Source organism: Haplochromis burtoni, unplaced genomic scaffold (genome assembly GCF_018398535.1).
Source record: "Haplochromis burtoni strain Fernald_Lab_line unplaced genomic scaffold, NCSU_Asbu1 Contig_269, whole genome shotgun sequence".
Lineage (NCBI taxonomy): Eukaryota > Metazoa > Chordata > Actinopteri > Cichliformes > Cichlidae > Haplochromis > Haplochromis burtoni.
Window position 1 is genome coordinate 55,041 of NW_024582630.1, and position 21,466 is coordinate 76,506.

General features: G+C 39.6%; 2 protein-coding genes across 7 annotated transcripts in view; both read right to left on the reverse strand.

Moving 5' to 3' along the window:
• Positions 1–1,097: 1,097 nt before the first annotated feature.
• LOC102302890 (protein FAM83B) lies at positions 1,098–12,575 on the reverse strand. Its single transcript, XM_005939980.2, has 5 exons — positions 12,263–12,575; positions 11,265–11,749; positions 7,977–8,141; positions 4,393–4,517; positions 1,098–3,599 (listed from the first exon to the last, which is right to left on the reverse strand). The coding sequence occupies exons 2-5, from the start codon at positions 11,697–11,699 to the stop codon at positions 1,538–1,540; spliced, it is 2,787 nt and encodes a 928-aa protein (XP_005940042.1). The 5' UTR covers positions 11,700–11,749; positions 12,263–12,575; the 3' UTR covers positions 1,098–1,537.
• Positions 12,576–12,668: 93 nt separating this feature from the next.
• myom2a (myomesin 2a) overlaps positions 12,669–21,466 on the reverse strand; it is a 54,130-nt gene continuing 45,332 nt past the window's right edge. For all 6 annotated transcript variants that reach the window (XM_014339280.2, XM_042227587.1, XM_042227586.1 and 3 more), the window contains 16 exons: positions 20,832–20,991; positions 20,112–20,218; positions 19,927–19,971; positions 19,704–19,840; positions 17,897–18,041; positions 17,683–17,742; positions 17,492–17,559; positions 17,231–17,344; positions 17,078–17,165; positions 16,933–16,971; positions 16,143–16,248; positions 15,463–15,626; positions 15,270–15,306; positions 15,159–15,181; positions 14,705–14,760; positions 12,669–14,010 (listed from right to left, as the gene is read on the reverse strand). In XM_014339280.2, the coding sequence (XP_014194766.1) occupies positions 13,504–14,010; positions 14,705–14,760; positions 15,159–15,181; positions 15,270–15,306; positions 15,463–15,626; positions 16,143–16,248; positions 16,933–16,971; positions 17,078–17,165; positions 17,231–17,344; positions 17,492–17,559; positions 17,683–17,742; positions 17,897–18,041; positions 19,704–19,840; positions 19,927–19,971; positions 20,112–20,218; positions 20,832–20,991 (1,856 nt within the window). In that variant the 3' untranslated portion in view covers positions 12,669–13,503. The remainder of the gene's footprint in view (positions 14,011–14,704; positions 14,761–15,158; positions 15,182–15,269; positions 15,307–15,462; positions 15,627–16,142; positions 16,249–16,932; positions 16,972–17,077; positions 17,166–17,230; positions 17,345–17,491; positions 17,560–17,682; positions 17,743–17,896; positions 18,042–19,703; positions 19,841–19,926; positions 19,972–20,111; positions 20,219–20,831; positions 20,992–21,466) is intronic.

A 21,466-nucleotide genomic window follows, 5' to 3' on the forward strand; every position in this document is an offset into this window, starting at 1 on the left:
CATGCAGTTTTAGTACTGATGTTAATCAACTGTAGAGTAGAGAGTCAGCAGAACATTAGCGCTGACAATGACTTCCACTTTGCAATAATAACACTTACAGTTCATCGCAGAATATCTAGGAGGGGATACAGTTCACAGACATGTTGTTTGTGAAGGCAGACTGTATGACAGTGTGTTTGATTTTATACACCTGTAACAATGGGACTGAAAACACATAGATTCAAGACTTTTGTCTATATAAGAAGTATCCATCCATTCACTTCCGCTTATCCTTTTTCAGGGTCGCGGGGGGCGCTGGAGCCTATCCCAGCTGTCATAGGGCGAGAGGCGGGGTACATCCTGGACAGGTCGCCAGTCTGTCGCAGGGCCAACACACAGAGACAGACAACCATTCGCACTCACATTCACACCTAGTGGCAATTTGGATTATCCAGTTAACCTATCCCCACAAGTTGCATGTCTTTAGACGGTGGGAGGAAACTAGAGTACCCGGAGGGAACCCACGCAAACACGGGGAGAACATGCAAACTCCACACGGAAAGACCCCGGCCTGATGGTGGAATTGAACTCAGGACCTTCTTGCTGTGCTGCAACAGTGCTACCCACCGTGCTGCCTATATAAGAAGCAAAAAAACCAAATATGTTTATTAATTGAACACTTTTCAGTAATTTCCAGCAGCTCTGAACATTTTCAGAGAATGAACTGGTTCTTATATAGCACTTTTTTACACTACTGAAGATCTCAAAGTGCTTTTATACAACACGTCTCATTCACACAAGCACTTTTTTCTACTGTAATTCACACACATTCATCCTCCCGTGAATCCATCGTAGAGCAACTTAGGGGTGAGTATTTTGCCTAAGGATACTTTGACACACGGATCAAACCACCACCCTTTCAGCTAGTGGATGACCTGCTCTGCCTCCTGAGCTACATCCACCCTTTGTTTCAGTACTGTTTCTGAAACAAGAAGAAATATATTCAGTGGCAGATGAATGTATGCATTACTGTATTAGAGTAAACCAGTGTATGTTTGTTTAGAAAACCTCAGGTACAGGTTATAACAGTGGGCCTTACTGGTGTGTGGTTTTTTTTAAATGTAGATATTTCACAACAATACTGAACAACAACAGAGGTGTTGGTGTTGTCATAGCATGAAAGATGCTCTCATCAGTCTGATCCTTTAGGTAAACTAAAAGAATAAACATATTTTGCATAAGACATACCGTATCATTATAATTTAGCTTACTGAATCAAACATTGCTGAATGTCCTGAAGTGCTACTGTCAGATTCTCCCTGGTTGCCTTAACTCCACCTCCCCAGTAAGATCCATCTCAGACTTTAACTGCAAATACCGATTTATCAAGCCTTGTTACTGGCATCAGTGGCGATAAAAAAAAAAAATGTGGAGCATACTGCTGTGGTGTAAAGAAACCATTTGTCTAGGCATGGAAAACAGCTGCATAAACAAAACATGTAATATGCTTAAACTTTGCCTTCATTTCTGACCATGTTGGCCTTCTTCTGTGCCTTCGCTACTTGTTCTTGTTTATTAGATTTCCAACTCGCTGCATGAATCGCTCCAGTTTGTTATCAGTGCTGCTCTGTGTCTGATTCACTGAACGGGCAGACTCGCGCCTTTGCAAAGAAGAGATTCTCTCTTTGTCTGACGAATATGAATTTGCCTTCTTCTTTGACTTATCCAGACGTAGATTTTCGTTGCTAAGCAAAAACTCATACCGACTGTAGGCTTTGTCTTTTGGTCTCTGATATAAAGTCTCTCTTTCGTCACCCACAGTGCCCTTTGAGTCTTGCTCTGCTGCAAGGGCCATCTTCTTTTTGCTCAAACGCTGAGGAGAAAATCTTGACAGTGGAGATTTAGTCTTTTCTGTCTCTGATGGACTAGTAAGGGAGCTCTGCAAACTGGGCATGCTCAGTGACTGGCTTTTTGTTGTGTGCACTGCATCAGGTGCCAGGGAATGGGCAGCCTTCAGTGGCTGGCTTACTCCTGAGGTCCTTCTTTGGAGAGACTTATTTTCATTTTTGGAAGTTTTCTTTTCATCTGATGTAGGCACTTTCATTTTCATAGAATGTTTTCTCTGTAGCGCTGCATCTTCTGGCTGTGCTTCCCCTTTTTCTGTGTGACTGCCCTTATCTTCCACTCCCCGCTGAGGTCCTGTAGATGGATTGAAGACTTTCAGAGAAGTTTCAACTTCATTAGAAATGGATTTCTTTTCTTGCCTTGAATCACCTGAGCCTGTGCTTTTGGCCACCCTATAATGCTTTCCTGTGGCTTGATCCTGAATTTCTTTTTCTGGAGATTTTACAGAGTTCTTAGGAACAACCTCCTCATCTTTGCAAATCTCACGTCTGACTTTAAGTGCTGGGTCTAAGTGAGTGTGGGAACTGTCTTTTTCTTCAGGGACCTCGGTCAAAGATTCCATTGCTCTCGGATGCTGAATGCTAACACTGCTGGACTGTAAATGAGAAGGCTTGAGTGGTGCATCACTCATTTTCTGGTCTAAATCAGCAGCTGATCTTGTCTTGGATAGAGGCTCACGCCAATCATATGTCTGCATTGTTTTTCCATCTGAAACCACATCATGGTGAGAGGCAGAACGATGTCCATCAGTGAGCACTGGCTCTCTTTTGTTACCTCGCTTCTTGAGCTCCCTGTTTTCCTGGCTGCAGCTTTCTTGTGCCGCTAGCTCCGATTCTGTGATACTCTGCCTTACATCCAGGCCTCTTAATGAAGACATCAGTTTGGATGTTTCTGCATTCAGATACATGGACCTCAAAGACTCGTGGCTTTGCCTGAAATTGTTATAGTCCTGCAAACTGAACCTTTTTTGCCGTGTTTCTTCCATTCTGGACTTAATATCTCTCGACCTGCTGTGAATGAGCTGTGACTGATAATCATTTAAGCCTGTGTGACTGCTATATGGAGATGTCACAGGTGAGATCGCATCACATGACGCACCTGGATGCATCTCATTCTCATTAAGATAAGAATCAATCTTCCAGCGGTGGAGTGATGTTTCTGAGTTGAATGGTATTAGGTTCTGGTCCGCACCGTAACGTGTCTGGTGCCGGAGGTGATGGTGCGACATCCGGTTTGGTAGAAGCACCTCCCCACCTCCCCTCGGTTTAGATGCACTTCTCCCAGGGACTCCAATGTCTTTAGTTCCCATCCTTAGCCGAGTCATGGAGTTTACCTTTTGCAGCTCGCCTCCATAACTGTGTCCTTTCACTAGGTTTCCCATTTTAGTATAGTCATACTGATGGAGCCTATCCTGGACACTCAAGCCTCTGGTCATTGTGCCAGAATTGTTGAACCTGTTGTCCTGAACACTTCTCACCACGTGCATCACCCTGGATCTCCTGTGAATCATATTAAGAGAAAGCTGGCTGGAGTTTGGGCTCTCCAGAGCCAAAGTATCTTTAAGGTACAGAACAGGTGGCCTCCCGTTAAGCAAGACTGAAGAAGTTGTGGAGCAAGCATAGAGTCTTCTGAACTCTTCATCATAAGTGGAAACCAGTTGGCCTGTGACAACCAGGACCATACTGAGGTTGATTTTCTCAAAAGTCCATGTGTAGCTGAAAAAGAAATTGAAGAACCAGTACAAATCATAATGATGCACACATTTTTAAACAGTATTAATAATAAAGTCATGCATATCTTCATTATCTAAATTTTAATGTGCTTAATCCACAACTGAAACATAACAGTGGAAATAAGGGCCAACCAGGAAACACATCCAACACAACAAAAGCTATAGTAGCAGAGCATAGGACTAAAGTTTAAATCATATGATGTTTGAACTTGGCAAATTCAGCAGAAAGTTTATGTGTTTCTGGTGCCTGCAACTGCCCACAGGCCACTGCATTTATTAAGTGTTCTTCTTACCTCAGCTCTGTGTGTTCTCAAACAGATAAACTAGTTTTGCTGACTTGGAAGATTTGTTAAGTTTGTCTTAGAACTTGCTCTGGGGTTTGTTTTTTTTTAAAACTTTTTTTTCTCTCTTATTTTTACTGTTTCAGTAGTGAAAGTTTCAAATAATGTAACTAATCTCCGTGAGCCACGAGCTCAGGCTGCAGACTGCTCTAAACACATACTTGCTCGATATGATAAAAGTGAGACAGAATCTTCCTAATATGGCTATTTGACCCGCCAGAAGAAAGCCAGTCTAAGTGGTGAAGGAAGGCAGCTAATCATATTTTTTTCTTCCTAATTCACCAATTTTTATTTTTAAAAATACCAGAGTAGCACAGTGAGTTTACATGAAATTGCTTTAAGGTTTACTTAAAGTTAGCAAAGCTGCCAAGTAGAGCTAGGCCAGGCCTCTATTTCAATTTAATCACAGAATACTTTTGAACAGCACTGACTCACCTGTATGTTCCATACATAACTGTCCTGCAGTCCACAAGTATAAACTTCTGTTCCAAACCTCCATGAAACTTAAACCCCGAGCGACACTGATACTCTGGCCCCTGAACCGTCCGAACACAAAGATTCTGATGGAAAAATAAAAATGAGAATTAAGGCCAAAAATAAATCAATTTCATTTCACCTACAAGTAATATATGTAATGCTTATTTGAGAATGCATTAAGCAATCTCTATTTGTAAAATGCATTATCATGCAATGATAGAAGAACCTACTTCTGGCTTATTCACAACAGATCAAAACAGTGGGAAGCTCCATGTGTTTAATTTCAGAGTTTTTATACCAGATGCTCATCGTAATGCAATACCAAAGGGATTTATGTCTTCATCTTTGATAAAACCAGTGATCTTTTCCTTTTTTGGTGAATGTGTAAACATCATGATACAGTAAAAAGAAGAACAAATGGAACTCTGTGACATCCTCACTGGCTGCAAAACTAGCCAAGGAGGCTTAATCAGGTCAAACGATACAGTGACAAAACATTTCCTTGTTCCTGATTTCTTATTTATTTATTTAGTTTTGCAAAGACAAAAGGAAATACAAAACACAGCTTTTAAATCATGATTTCACTTATTAGTGCACAAAAAGCTACCCAAATCTGGAAAAGTAATTCCCCCCTAAATCTTATCTGCAAGAATGAAAGCTACTGTGGATACTGCCTGTGGCTACAAGTTGCAGAAAGTCACTTTCCCACCAAAGATTACTCCAAGTATTCTCAGGCCAGACATCATCTGGTGGTCCACCGTGCAGAAGTGCCTGTACACTGTGGAGATAATGGTACTATGGGAGGCAGCATATACAATTCAAAAGGCTCAATTATGCAGACATAGTTGCCAAAACAAAATGATGTAGCTGGTGCAACCAGGTTTCTCAAAAGCATGAGCATCCAAGTACATGCGTGGGTCTATCAGTGACCAGTGAACAAGGGTGGCTACCTGATGACCCTGACAACAATAAGAATAAGAATAAATTTACTGATCCTTCTGTTGCTGCCTCCCCAGTGTTCAGAGGTGTTCAGCATGAGGTAGGTTTTGTGACACCAGTGGCTGAAGGTTTTTATGAAATCCCTGTGTTCAGATTCCTGTCTGCAGTTTTAACCAAGTTTATCTTGGTGTAGAATCAGCTGTTCCAAGGTTTTCATGATGTGCATTATAAGGGCCACTGGTCTAAAGTCATTTAGTTCAGCAAGACGTTTTATTTTTGGTACCGGAAAAATAAAGGATGTTTTCCACAGTCCTGGCAGTAGACTTAGATTAAAAATCCTGTGGAGAGGTTGACACAGTTGGGCAACACAATTCTTGAGCAGGAGCAGACGGAGTTACAGTGAAGGAGAAGCAGTGGGAGTGGGAGTGTGACCATAAAGTTGAAGGACTAAAGAACTGCTTGAGTGCATCAGCTCTTTCCACATCACCCATAAGTGGCTGTCTTTTCTTTTTGTTTTTGTTTCTTTTTAGTATTCATTTCTTTTCACACCTCACATGTTGCTGTATTCTAGCTTCCTTTCTATCTTCTTTATCTACTACATTTCTGCTGTGTTCAGTCACTTCTTCAGCTCATGTTGCATCTGTTTGAGCCATTCTTTGTCACCACCTCTAAAAGTTACCTTTTTCTGGTTGATGATTGCTTTTATGTCATTTGTAATCCAGGGTTTGTTAACGGTGTACAGTCTCTGTAAGTCATGACTGATGTCTGTCAATATTTCTTCAACTGTTCTCATCTGTTTCCAGCAGAACATTCAAATCTGTGCATTCAAAGCAGATAAAGGTTGTACCCCTCCCTCCTGACCACAGGACACCAGTGCTGATTATCAGGGATTCTAACATCAAGTCTTACGAGCTTAACTGCAAGGAGATTTTCAGGTTAACACTGTTTTATAGTTGATAGTACAATCTTTGAACATGCATTGTTTTTCAAAGACATTACACAAGAAACAGGAATGTGATTTTGCCAGTTTAAAAATAATTCATGCATGTGCTGGACATACTTCCTTCTAAAAGAATTACATAGAAGTAATTCAGCTTTTGTGTTATTGGTTGTGTTAGTTTTGTTTTGGGCTAACAAGTTTGGCAACTTACATTAGCTAGTTTGTTAACAGGAATATGATGCAAGCCTGTTTCCAAAAAAGGAGTGCTTTGATTATCATTTCAGTAAGAAGTACATAATTTGAACTCTTTACTTAAATGAAAAGTGCACAAAGGCACCACATTAAATGTTGCAAGTAAATCTAATATTTGTTCATTTTGATTTATCTGAATGTAACTTCTTTACCGTGTGAAAGAACTATGTGCCACATCTTTTAAAAACTAAATGATTCCCACGTCTCACTGCTCAACACATCAGGGCCTTCAACACTCAAAAATGAAACTCAAAAACTCAAACCGAGAGCATGAAACATGAGTTCAGGGTTGTTTCAGTCATCAGGTGCAAACAGCCTAAATCTTAACTTAATTGAAACACTCCCCCCCCCCCCAGTTTCCATTACTACTACCTTTACACAAACACATGAAAGCACGCACACCCTTTGTCAAACTCTACATGATCAAACCTGTGTGAGTTTTCCTCAGGCTGTTTTTTTGATGTTGCTAATGGCTAGGCACGCTGCAAAGAGGTCGTGAAGCCGTCACTGCGTTCAGCGCTGATGACTCTTTGTTTAGACTGTGGAAACATCATCTAATGCTGTTTAACAGGAAAATCCAGCCACACTGACAGATCTGTCCTGCGGTTGCTGCAGTTGTGTGAAAATGGCAGGTAGAGACACAGCAGGGAAATGTTGGTAAATGACTGTATTTCCATCAGGGTGTGGAGAAAATGTCAAACGTAATATTTTAAATGCTCTTTTGCCAACAGAAGAAAGGTTGTGAAGCCTCATGGGAAGCTCTGGGGGAAATGCAAATGTTAGACTATGTCAGATGATGTTTAACAGGTCAACAGGCATGTGTGGGCCCAATTATGGCTTTGAGTAGCAAATGTCTCCATACATGTCTACATATCTGTGTACCCCCCACCCCTCACACACATACACACACTCACTGCCGAACTGACTATGACTTAGAGCGCCAAGGGTTAAATAAATGCCCAGCTCTAAGATGACTCTACCTGTCTTAGTTTGGTATGTGGCTGTTGTTCACTATCAGCCACTGTGCTACTAAAGCCACCACACAATGGAGTTGACAGTTTTCAAATATTTTGCAAGATAAACATTGTTTAAAATGCTAACGTGTATACTATGCACGGGAACAGGAAAATTACATTTGGCAAGAAGTGCAGAAGAGCATGTTTACCAGAAGCCCCTTTTTATATCAGGAAAAGTGGAAAACATAAGAATAGGCCTGTTGTGTCTCCACTGTGAAATCCAGATAATCACATAGGTCTAGTAGAAGATAATACATTTTTTTTTCCTGATGATTTTTATTTTTTGCAGTTCATGGCCTCAACAAGTACAATAATATCTCAGCATGGTGATAAAACATACTCATCTGATACTGTCGCCCTTTAAACCTTGTATTTCAAGGTGCCGTGTTTCTCACCTTGAGCTCTTGAATATTAATCTCCATGTCGTGTGCCATTTTGAGGAAGCTCTTGACATGGGAATCATCCAGAAGGATGTAGACCACCACTCCCCTCTGTGTCGCATTGATGAGTTCTTTGAAAATGTCGCCATCAGTGAAGACATCCATTACAATGGCAATAAGCTGGAAGCACATTAGACGTGGAAATGTTTTCAATTTTGAGAAAATACAAATTAAGTCAAAAAATGTATGAGTAGTCAACATCAGGACTTGTATAGTAGAGATGACTTTCCACACAAAATTAACTGTATCATTGTGCAAAACACCTTCTTAACTTGAAATAATCTTTTATGCAACACAAATAATGTCATTACTTCTGATGCATGCAAAGAGAAGTAACTGCCAACTGTATATATGCAGTTATGTGAAAAAAAATCTTTTATTTTTAGAGTTTATGTACTGGGCCATAATAAAAAAAATCATCTGGTCCTTAGCAGGTCTTAGAATTAGGCAAATGCAACCTCGTGTTGGTTAATCTGTGACATTTTGCACAGTTTCATTATTTATTTAACAAAAATTAAGCTACAATGCAGAAGCAGTATCTAAAGTATAAGAATGCGGACTAATTTGTTTTACATCCTTTTTGCTTCCATAGAAATGTGGAGGATAATTAACAGGTTCTGTTACTATAAGGTCATCAGCAAATGTGAGTACCTCTATAACAGCAGATGTTTTAACAGTTTGCTGTTTTGGCGCATTGAGGGGGTGAGAACACAATCCCGGGGAGGAAAGATATCAGCAATGATCTTACAAAAACAACTGTTGCTCCCCATCAATCTGGGTGGGTTATGAAGCATTTCTAAACAACTGGAATTCCATCACTATACAGTCAGAAACAGTATTCAAGTGGAAAAAAGTCGCCAGTGTTGTAGTGCACATCCTAGCAAATTTAATTTAAGTAAGACTGGTTAATGCTCAGAGAAACTTCAAACTTCATAATAGTACAGTTAGAAAAAGACTAAATAAACACAAAATGTTTGAGAGGATCCAGGAGGAAACCTCTTCTCTCCAATAAGCACATGGCAGCATAGTTTAAGTTTGCAAGGTTGCATCTGAACAAACCAAAAGACTTCGGGAACAATGTCCGCTGGACAGACAAGACCAAAGTGAAGATGTTTGGACATAATACACAGGACCACACATTTGGTGAAAACCAGACACCTCATACCAGCTGTCAAGCAGGAAAGGTGATGATTTTGTGGCAAAAGGGGAAACTATATAGTTTGTATCTCACTGACATGACCAAATGTTTAACAGTAAGAAGATAACAAGCCCAAAGAATTAGAATTAAAAGCAAGTGTACTTTCTTTGTCAGGTGACCGTGAATGAGTAAAGCTTCGTGAGCAGACTCACTTTTTAGATTGTGATTTACTGAGCACCTTTGCTTGTGATATTTTTTGTTGTTATGAATTCTGTAAATTAGACAAGTGGTTTGCTAAAGAGGAAAGACAGATTTTTTAAAAATCAAATATCAGACAAAGGAGGAGGCCCCGGGGCAGACCCAGGACACGCTGGAGAGATTATATCTCTCGGCTGGCCTGGGAACGCCTTGGTATTCCCCCGGATAAGCTGGAGGAGGTGGCTGGGGAGAGGGAGGTCTGGGCCTCTTTGCTTAGGCTGCTGCCCCCGCGACCCGGCCCCGGACAAAGCGGATGAAGATGGATGGATGGATGGATATCAGACAAAGTTTTACCTGTTTCAACATAACTGTTGCCTACGTCATTTCATGATATATATTTATGTATAGGTACTTTTATTTTGAAATTAGTTAGATTTCACCTTTAATGTGTAGCATCTAAATTTGTTCTGCCAGTTATTATGTGGTAGAACAAAAAAGGTCACTTTCACAGTTACGGCAAGTATAATGATTTATTTTTTGTGTCAGCATTTTATATATCAGTGCTTTCATATGAATTTAAACAAGTATTTAAACATGTACTTGATCACAGGAAAACTATTTTTTAAAGAGTGGTCTGTTCAATTGTTGGTTTGCAGTTGGTTTAATTAGTTTTTCTGTAATCAGTTTAAGGCCAACCAATCCAGCCATAGCCATCTGATCCTACTGTGGTATTTTGCTACAATGTTGACTACAAGAATTAATGTTAATGTTTCACAGTGATACTTTTTCCATCTCATTTGACTGATCTTTTAACTAATTTGAAAGCAACAGTATCCTTACTGTTGTATCTCATCATTTTTGTTTAGTAGATCCTGTGATTCAGTAAAATCTTCAGATGTTTGCAGTCTTTATTGGAGCAGTTTTTCCTACACTGCATACATGTGCACAGAAAAAAGCTCTTCTCTTTACTCATTACTATATTTACTTATTTCTAAATTATAATAAGCACCTTTTAAATGACTTAAAGGTAATCCTTAAGTTTAATATTATAGGTTTAAATAAAAAGGAAAATTCCAGGAAGTGTGAGGTAAAAAAGCAAAAAACAGCGTGTCTGTTTGTGACCTCCACGGGATACTACAAGATCATCTCATTAAAAGACAGCGATGTGAAGACTAGATTAAACATACAGCAACAAATTGCGAAAGCAGTGCAACAGCACTCATTTTCTACTCTTTCTACAGGAGATAACTGCACAGGAAGTACAAGATGAATTTGCTTCATGAAGCAGGTTCCTGGGGAAAAAATAGGAAATGGAAAACTGCAGTGACTTGCTGCTCTAATATAATATTACTAATATTTCTAGTCATGAAATGCATTTTAAGCATAAATACAAATTTCCACCAGGTTGACATCACTGTTACCGCTTCATGATAGCTACAGCTTTAAAGAATATTGCTGCAACAATGTTTCTGTGAATGTTGAATTGCTAAATACTTTTTCTCTGAAACCTGCCAAAGTTAGTGCAGCCTACATGAATTCAGACTGGCCACTCGCCTGCCTCACACGTCACAAAGCAAAAAGCTGCAGAGTAATGAGTGACTTCCATCGTGTACATTTTCATGATAACAAAAGTTCAGTTGCCATAGTAGTTAACTGCTTCAAACATTTGAACTGGTGTAGTTAGCTGATTGTGTGGGTTAATGTATGTTTAGCCCTTCCCTGCAGTCTCCTGTGTATGCAGAGAACTATGCAGAGGTGTTTATATGCCTACGCAAAACTACACCTTTCACTAGGAATTTGTACTATTGATAAACTATTGTCCTTGTTGATTCCTCCACCTGATAGATGAGGCGTTATTTTCTGGCACTGGCCCAGGAGCATTTCTTTTGTTTATGCTGAAGCCTCACCTTCTGCGCAGCCTGAATCTGCTTCCGAACCACCTCTTTAATTGTTGGTGTGTTCTGTCTGGGTGGGTGAAACAGCAGGCTAATGCTGGTCTCTACACCCTCCAGCGCAACCCCTGGCCAGCCCAAATCCAAGTCTGGCACCTCCTCTTCCGACTCAATTGGGAAATAGGTGGAGGGTCTGACCTCGTCTGTGCTGCGTCTTCCCTCTGAATCATCTTCCACAACCGGTAACTCTGCATTTTCCAAAATGAACACAGTCTCTTCCTCTGAAAGGAAGTGGTTGATCTGCTCAGCTCGAAGGAACTCTTCATAGGCTTCTTTGCCGCCACATAGTAGGGCATAAATGGCTAGACGATAGGATTCTTTATAGTGCGGCTGAATGTAATCTGAACAGTCCTCTTCAAGTGAAGACAGGCATGACAGATTGGACTCCATGGATGCGAGAACCCCTCTGAGTCTCTGTGTGCAGCAGACTTCTTCTTTACCTTAAATGTGACACACACTATGCTGTTACAGGGTTCACTGAGTTAAACTTGCATTTTAGAGCTGAATGTCAAAAAAGAGATAATTAGGAAAAAAAAATATTATGTGTATGACTTTAACATTTTTATCTGCATTGCTGAGTTGTAATATGTAATCTTTAACTAATCATTAAACATGAACAGGACAAACATGAGACAACTGTCAACATACAATTTTTACATAACACTACAGAGCTTTGGAACAAACTTTTCCAGCCAATCACAGAAAAATGTAAGACTATTTTATTTTCAGTGCATTTAATTGTTGTCTTAAAGAAACTTAGACATGCAGATAATTTTATTACCATGGTGTCAAACGAGAAATGTTTCTCCTCTAAGCTCTTAGGAAACCAAAAAGGTACATGTGGTTCAGCACAAACACATAAACAATATGAGGCATGTGCTTACTTCTTCAGTAACTACTGTAAATTGTCAGGAATTCAACACACTTTCAGCAACATAAACAAAGAGACTTACTTCATAACTGGCCAAAAAGAATCCTGGTCTTCCTGATTAATCAGAGGCGAGAAACTTTAAACCAGCTTAAAAAGTTAAAACCTTCTGTCGGTCCTGGTGTCGGTACTCTCTCCAGCATAAGCCGGTAAGTGCTAAAGGTGTGGATTCGCGAACTCTGTACAAACGAATAGCCTGTTGTACCTGCTCTGTTTGCTCGGCTGACAGCTACAGTAACAAACCCCACCCACCTCAGCTCACCTGGCTTTCAGAGGCAGGTTGGCTTGTCTCGCAAGTTGTCATGCAGTCCCTTGGAGTCTGGCTACAAGTGCACATTTTTACTTTTGGCTTCATTAGCTGTAGCCGAAGGATTTGAGTTACCTCTTCTAGGGTGAGGTGTAGCAGTGACTACTGACAAAGACAACAAAAGTAGGTTGAGAAGTAAAGTTTATTGCCATCACAAAGCACTGGGGAGGAAGACATAATGTGTCACAGACAGAAGAGCCTCTCAGGTACAGAGACAAGGGCTGTGAATGTTTTTGTTCACAGACAAACTAACCCTGGGAGAAGAATGGCTGGAGCACAAACACAGTAACCTGGTATTTGCACATTTTCACCCAGGTACTAACATTACCCCACGTCTGTACCTGCTGACTCCCAGCTCATCCACTTTGATACTGGTGTATTACAACTTGGATCTTATTTTTGTAGGTTTTGATATTATTTGCTTTGTTTTGTATAATATCACACTCTTTGACATAAGTGCTAAATGTAGGGAAACACAGTAACAGAGAAGATTAAGATTAAAGCACTGAAACTGGAGCTTAAACCTAAAATATTTACTAATTTCTTTCATTTTGTCCTCTAAAACTCTGCTTATCTCTTTGTAAGACAGTTCACTGACTTGCTTTTTTGTGTCACTAATACCCAAGTTGTAATAGAGCATAAATATCCTTTGACATCCACAATTTGTTGCAGGCATTTCACTGACATTGCATAGTGGAAGGTGCAGCTTTTAAAACTTTGTAATGGATATACAGGGACATTTTATGTTTCTCAGTGTTTTTCTTGTGTTAAAAGGAACCACTTTAAAGACATATGATGGCCCATACATGACTGTGAGGTGTAGTCCAGAGTAAGCAGCAGTTTTTGAAGTGGGACTTTGACGTTATCTAAATCTAAATAAACTTTAAAGTAAGAGCTCATTGTTTCACACTCATGCTTATAAATCAGTGTTGCTAACAGCGAACATTAACCCCCACATTCTACTTCCTGGGTGGAGTTGGAGACTTCATGAATCTGGGTGGGGTTGGAGACTTAACACTGCGTGGTGGAGTAGGAGACTTCGGGGTAGGGGTTGGAGACTTGGAGATTGGGGTGGAGGCTGGAGTTGGGCTCTTCATGGATGGCGCTGGGGTCTGGGTTTTAGAAGGGGTGGGGGTTGGGGTCTTGGAAGGGGGAGCTGGGGACTTTGGCAGCACAGGCGTGGTGGCGGCTGCTTTGGCCTGCCCCAGTTTGGGCTCAGGGATCTTCTCTCCGTGCCTGTAGACGCTGACAGTGATTTCCACAAACTCACCACCATACTTGTTCCGTACATTGATGCTGTACTTTCCGGAGTCTTCGGGGGTGACTTTGTTAATGACGAGGCTGGCAAACTTGCCACCGTCAAACGTGACCCTGGTGTGCTCAGTGGAAGCGACTTCCTGCTCGTTCTTGAACCAGGTGACCTCAGGAGTAGGCTCGCCCCACACGGTGCAGGTGAGGCTCAGGGACTAGAAAGGACCAACAGTCAACTCAAATCAAAATATATTCACAGAATACGATTCATATTTTAGGTTTGTTACATTCTTACACAAAGATTTATTTATTCATGTGTTTATTAAACTAATGAAAATTGTTGTAATCACTTGACATAATGAGGTCAGACATTATAGTATTTATTTATTATTAACTCTGACCCACAATTTGAAGTTGAAGTTAGCATTTCTTTTTAAACATTTTTAGAATGAACCTTAAACTGCAGACTAAATATGAATTGAGGCATGACAGCTGAACAAAAGCCATCCAAAGAAGTGTTTTGTCAATACTGTTATCAATACTGTACGCAACAGTACATCTCAGACTATGGTGTAACACAGGGGTGGGCAACTCCAGGCCTCCAGGGCTGGTGTCCCTGCAGGTTTTAGATGTGTCCTTGAACCAACACAGCTGATTCAAATGGCTAAATTAGCTCCTCAACATGTCCTGAAGTTCTCCAGGTAAAGAACTAATCATGTGATTCAGGTGTGAGATCTAAAACCTGCAGGACACCGGCCCTCGAGGCCTGAACTTGCCCACCCCTCTTTTTGCTCTCTGTGTTTATCCACCACTCTGCATTTAATCATTACTCAAGCATCATCTTCCACGACGTGTCTTTTCTCCCTCTGTGAAAAGAGACGTTGATTGCAGAGTTTGGAAAATGTTTACCTTCTCCTCCATAATGGTGACCACATCAGGTAGACCACCAACCACTCTACCACGGTCTGAACAGAAAAAGAAAAAGTCACTTTTCACTCCCAGACTTAGAAATCAAAGATCTTAAAACGACAGCAATCTGTCTTTTTACATTTATTGTGTAGTGTTGTTATTGTGCACTAGTAGATCAAGTCTGAGATGTTCAGGGGGAGGAAGAGGAAGAATGAGTAAGACATTCATTTCTACTTTGCCTTTAAAATAAAATACCTTGCCCACAAATTCCTGTGAAAATGTTCAGAATGCTTAAAGAGCTGTTGAGGGGACTTGTTAATTATCAATTTTTTGTCCTTGTAAGATGTGCGCATAGTATAAACAGCTTAAAAAATAATTAACCAATGTACCTTTATTGAAAGATACATGAGGAATCTCTCTCAAACTGTCTCAATACAAGTTGTGAAATACTCACTCTTCTCAGCGAATGCAGCCGCCCTAAAAGACGAAGAGGAAATTCGATTTGATTAAAATTTGACATGATTAAAACCGCATGTCTACAAACTTGTAACATCAAAACACTTACTTAAGTCTTAGGTACTCCTCATAGGCATCTGTATATGCTACAAAACAAATGATTACAATGGAGTCAATTTTTCAAAGACAAAAGGTTTCACATCTTAGAAACTCCAAAATAAATAGACAAATAAATAAGACAATCACAGCAAAAGAGAAAAACTGTAATGAAAACAAATGGTGGCACAGATGGAGGTTTTTACCTTGTCCAGAGAGGTCAAAAGTCCGGGTGTGGGTCTTGACACCATCTGAGATCTCCATGGAGTAATGACCCTTCTCCTTATCGGACGGATCGCAGATCTGCATCCAGGCCATCTCAGCTGTACCGCCAATCCTCATCTTCTCAGAGGAGGCAATCTTACTCTCCCTGCGGGTTTACATCATGGATCTCAAAACTTCGTTATTAATTCATACAGAGTGAAAAAACAAACACAGACATTTCGTAGGCTGCTTTCAAATGTGAGATATAGTGACTCTAAGGCATAATGTCTGTGTGCTTTTACACCCCTTTAAAAACTAGCAGTGCTTCTCTACAATATTAAACACTCCTGATCAAAGTTGGACACAAACAAACCCCACAAGTGACACATTTGCATGACATCTCCTTTTGCTAACTGAGCCACCCACAGAACTACTCAAAACATCTGTGTTTGAAGTGTTTCATAGAAAATTTGTTTCAAAAGATGTTATGATTCAATGCTGTCTCACATGCAGCAGCCTGGGTAAGCTCACAGACTGCCTATAAGTGTCTGTGAATAATGAACTTTTGTTCCATATAAACAGTAAAACAAAATATCTCAAAAAGTAAAATAGCTAAACCTTAAAATGATAAACTAAAAAGAGATATTTGAATAATCTAAAATATTTAAATTCATGACTGTACTTGTGCTTCCAGATGGTTTTCATCTCCTCTGTATAGTAGTTCATGTAGCACTGCAGTCTGATGCCCTCTGGAGTACACTGCAACACCAGCTCAGAAGCAGATGCACCTAAAGACAACCACCAAGAAACGCGCAGGCACCAACAACAGGGAAATGACTTCAGAATGTCATCACAGCCTCGTCTCTTAGCCAAAGCAGACTTAATGTAAATTTGTGTATTTAGAGAAAAGCTGGGGTTCTCAGAATTGTTTCCAGGTTAACATGTACACGTACTTTATCCTTCTGAACCAGTTTCCAGCTCTGTCAGCATCAAACTGCAGCAGTACTGTTGCAGCTGACTTTGGTGCAGCTTTTCCACTGGACTTTTCTTAAGACAAGCAGACACAAAAACAACAAGCACGCATGCTACAAACTTTACCCGAGTCATTTAGACAGCCGTTAGCACATGATCTCCTTATGGGGACCTGATATGTTTAATATGCTGCTGAGAATATAGCCCAGAAGAAGCGTATAGTATAGCTTTTATTTTGGAAAGAGCCATTTCTCTGTAATAAACTCTTTTCCAAAGATGAGTGATTTCTCGATCAGATAGATTTAAAAGGCATGAACATTTTTTTATATCGAAAAAATATCAAACCGTGACACCAAAGAATCGAACCGAACCAAACCGTGAATTTTGTGTATCGTTGCACCCCTAATATATATATATACATATATATACATATACTGGCCTATGCAGCAAAGACATTTTAACAGTTTGAGATGCTGTGTAAGTTAGCTGATCCAACCTACCAGCGATCTGGGCGATGGCATTGATGATGTCATCAAACACTGGAAATCAAAGTGGGGAAAAAACGACACAATGAATACGGTACAGAAACCTAATATGACAATACCAAGAGCTAATAGCTGACCCATCACAACACTAAAAATGTACCTTTGCCTGAAATGTCAAACACAGATGTGTCCTTTCCTCTGTCGTCACTGAGTACTGCCTTGTAAACACCATGATCTTTTCTGGAGAACTGAATAAAAACAAGGTTATTTTATATTACATTATATTTTTCAGCGTGGATTGTGCAGATGTTACCAGTGGGAGGGGAAGAGCACAGGATCCAGACATGACATTGGGGGGAGTATCTGGAACAATCTCCTCATCGTCTTTGTACCAGTGTAAAGTTGACTCCTTCTTCACATTAGCCACCTGACAAGTACAAAGATTAAAGGATTTTGTTTTTACAAGAAAGCAAAGCAATAAGAAGTGAAACAGAATAAATGAACATGTGGAAAGCACATCTGACATGTGGTTCAGAGTTACAGGAAATCCTACATAATTACGTGGTTTTGTTACCTTGCAGACGAGCATAACAGTACAATCCTCGGTGACAGTAAAATATAGATACTCAGAGAAATGTGGGCCTACAAGGACAAGAACAAAGAACCACATGAATGACATAAATTAAGGCCGCACACATCTTTAAATCCATTATTTTACTCAAACTTGCTTACTACTTGTGCCAAAGTCATAAAAAATATTCATACCTTGCTTCCTAATGTGCTCTTTCCTCTGAAACTCAGCCTCCTTCAGAGCAGCCTTGAACACTGAATGAGTAAAAAACAGACACAGATGAAATGCTCGCTGTGCTGCCCTTTTGGTTGGTGCAATCAGAGAAACAGAGGTTTTTATAAAAGTTTCCAAAGCAGTATTCCAACACGAGTTATATGGACTTCTATGTGAGAGATGGAAAACTCTCACCATCTCCGACCAGGACCAGGGAGCTCTGGGTTTTGGCCTTGCCATCATGGATCTGAACAGTATATGTGCCCTCATTGGCTCTGGTGAAATGATCCACTGTCATCTGGATGATTCCAGTGGCCACATCGTGACTGATCTTCTGTCCCTAAGAGGAATAAAATGATGAAAATATTAAACTATGAGAATTTCAATGTGTTTAAATACTTTTGCCACTCATTTGTAAAAAAGAAAAGACTACTTTGCAGTATCTGTTCTGCTTTTAAGAAACTAGAATAATATAATAAAAGATTTGTAAAGTTTCCTTGTCTTTGTTCAAGTTACATATGGGTTCCTTTACATATTTAGGTAAACTTTACTTTTCTTAGTAGTCATATTATCATGTGGAAACATTTTATTTTGAATGAAACTAAAGAATAAAAATGAAGTGAGCCTGAGCTGACTGCTTGGCAAGAATGATGTTTGTGTGTTTGTCTGGTTGGGTTTTTCTGACTGAATGCTGTTTGAGATCATATCAGTTCAAGAATGATGTGAACCAAAGCTGGGAAAAAGGAGAACAAGAAATGCAGGAAGTTTTACTCTTAAGTCCTCAACTTCATATTTATGTCATGTAATGGAATGTGTAGAATGAAAGTCCAAAACGCAAACTTCAGATGTAAACTCGATGAAACAAAAGGCCAGCTGCTGATTTAGCTGATGAAATCCAACTTAGATGCAAACTGAAGTTAAATAATACAAGATGCAAAGTAACTAAATCCAGGAAACCAGAAGAAACATTCCAGGAAACAGAAAGGGAAATATGACATGACAAGTAAACACACCCAAACTAAGGCTTTAAATACACACAGGGCGGCTGTAGCTCATGAACAGGTCATCCACTAATCGATCCGTGGCCGTTCTAGTCTTCATGCCAAAGATGCCAATTCACGCATCATGCTCTCGATGCGTGAATTGTGAATGTCAGAGAAAAAGCACTTAGATGTAGTGCATGTTTAAATGTGTGTGTGAATAGGTGAATTAGACATGCTGTAGAAAGCGTTTCGAGTCCTCGGGTACAATAGAAATGCACTATATAAGAACCATTTACCAGTTACATGCAGACACAGAGGGCAATCAGGGATGAGTGAAAACACCTGGGTAACAGAAAACAGCTGAAACCAATCAAAGACAATAATACAGGGGAAGTGAAACAAAATACAACACGAGACATAAATGACTATCAAAATAAAACAAAATAAAACACCCAAACAGAGAACACCTAACAGAGGAGACAACTTGACCAGATACACACAGACACTGGGAAGGCTAAAGGCTACACAAAGTGTCAGAAACATAAAAAATATTAAAGATTAACAGAAACCATATTACAAAGACAGTAAGACTAAAACATGGAGACATTACTAAAAGAATAAAATCATGAAAGTGATAAACTAAACTCTAAATAATCAAACTCAAACAACTAAAATCAAAATAGAGGATGCTTAATGACTAATAAGAATTCAATGTCCTAAAAGCAAGAGTTCAAAATATCTCGATGCGTGGGAATGTTCAATCATTCAGGTAAGAAAATCCCCAAAAGTTGATTCTGTTCATCTGGATGTAGCATTTTCGATGGGAGAAAGGACAGTGGGATGACTGACGAAACGCTTCTCCCACTGAGAACGCTACGTCCAGATAAACAGAATCAAGAATTCAAGATGTGTGTGATTGTATTTTTCTATTAGGACTGAAGAGACACAGAAGAGAAGACATACAACTCACTCATAATTAGATTTCACACTCACTCATTTCTGAAAGGTCGACACCTTACCTCCCCACTAGTGACTTCTTTGTCGTTGACAATGAATCTATAGGACACAGATGGTGAAAGTTTGACTGCCTGCAACCAGAATCGCACGTGTCCTTTCTCCAGAACCTCATAGTTCAGACCATGTTTCAGAGGAACAACTGAAAAAGAAAAAGACATTTAAAAATTAAATTAGTAAGAAACAAACTGGATGTAAATGGGTTTGATGGGGAGGCACAACACTCACTCGGATGTCTGATGGCATAGCTGAGCTCCAACATAGTGTTCAGGGCTGCGGGAAAGATTCAAGAAAACAAATATACTCCTAAAGAAACAATTCGGAGCGAGAAGAACTAAGAGGCTCTGAATTATGAAATATGATGTTTTTATGACTGCTTTTGACATATAGAGCAACTTGTAGACATGACTGACCATCCTCAGTGAGAGAATGGCTGGCAGAGACTCCATCTGTGTCAGTGACGATGACAGAGTATTTGCCCAAATCATCTTTATCAGGGTTAGTGAAAGTAAGTCTGGACCTGTGAAATAAAGGTAAGATCCATTACAGTCAGGACATTTAAAGCAGTTTTCAACTGGGATTCAACAGGATGTCAAACAAAAATTCTTTCACAAGTCACTGTAATTAATTCTTACTATAAATTTAATTTCCATTCAAATTTGCTGTTATTTAAAACAGTGGGTTTGTTACAGTGTCATGTTACATATCCTAATGGTATAGTCCTCACTATTGCCTCATACTCTTATTAAAATATTCTGGTACATTTTGGTCAGTCAAACTTTTTTTACTTTAAACTTAAATCAGTAAATTCCCATTAAATGCTAAGGCAATACAATCCCCTGTGACTTTTTGGCCAGCAAAAAATGCAAAAAAGTGGCCAATAATGAGCTTTTTTAGAAAACACTTGAATGAACTATTAGCTTTTTGAATGGTAACATAAAAACTTGATCCGGCTGTGTTTCATGTTTTCATTTTGAGTTCACCGAAGCAAGATGACAAAGCAAACTAGTTCAGGCCCCGAGGGAGAAGCTCATTGTTTGCGCTGGTGTATTTACTGAATGATTCATTAGATTCGTCCCGCTGTCACAAATGAAGGACACAGAACAAAGTCAAAGCTCAAAGATCAAGCTTACGTTCTGCCTTTAGTTGTGACCGCCACTCTGGGACAGTCACTGATGGGTTTGTAGTTCTTCGACCACACAAACTTGGACGTCTCGCAGATTTCACAGGCCTCAAGAGACAGGAAGACATCTCCAGTCTCCTCATCCACACCAGCCACAATCTCCTTTGTGCCTGCAAATTACACGTGAAACCCTCCAGTGAGTAATAACAAAAATAAAATACTCGCTGTCATAAATAATCAGATAATAGTCAGATAATCTGTGTGGTTTTAATTCTATACTTAGTGTCATAAATTCAACTGATAATCATGATATGAACAAATTCAATTTGCATTGCAGTAATTTGCATGTGTTTGCAGGGAGAAGTGATCAAAGATATTCACCTTCCAAAGTGTGTACACATCTTTTCAATGATATGTCAAATATTACAAAGTAAGGAAGAAAGCATTACTATGTGTCTGTAGAAATGAAAAAAGTAAACTACATGAAAGCACTACAGCCTACATGTTTAGACTGTGTGAGAGAAATTCCGAAAATACTGTGATACCACACATAAGTTTTCATTTGTATATGAAATTTGATATCTCTAGTGAATGCTAAAGTTCTCTACTTAAAAATGCTTAGCTGTAATTATCAGTGGTTTTGTG

Bases quoted from the DNA above. Each gene is read 5' to 3' on its own strand.
- LOC102302890 (XM_005939980.2), bottom strand. From the start codon at position 11,699: ATGGAGTCCAATCTGTCATGCCTGTCTTCACTTGAAGAGGACTGTTCA. The intron at 8,142-11,264 runs GTGAGGCTTCAG...ATGTGCTTCCAG, and splicing joins AGATTCAGGCTGCGCAGAAG to CTTATTGCCATTGTAATGGA. The intron at 4,518-7,976 runs GTGAGAAACACG...TTTTTCCATCAG, and splicing joins TTAATATTCAAGAGCTCAAG to AATCTTTGTGTTCGGACGGT.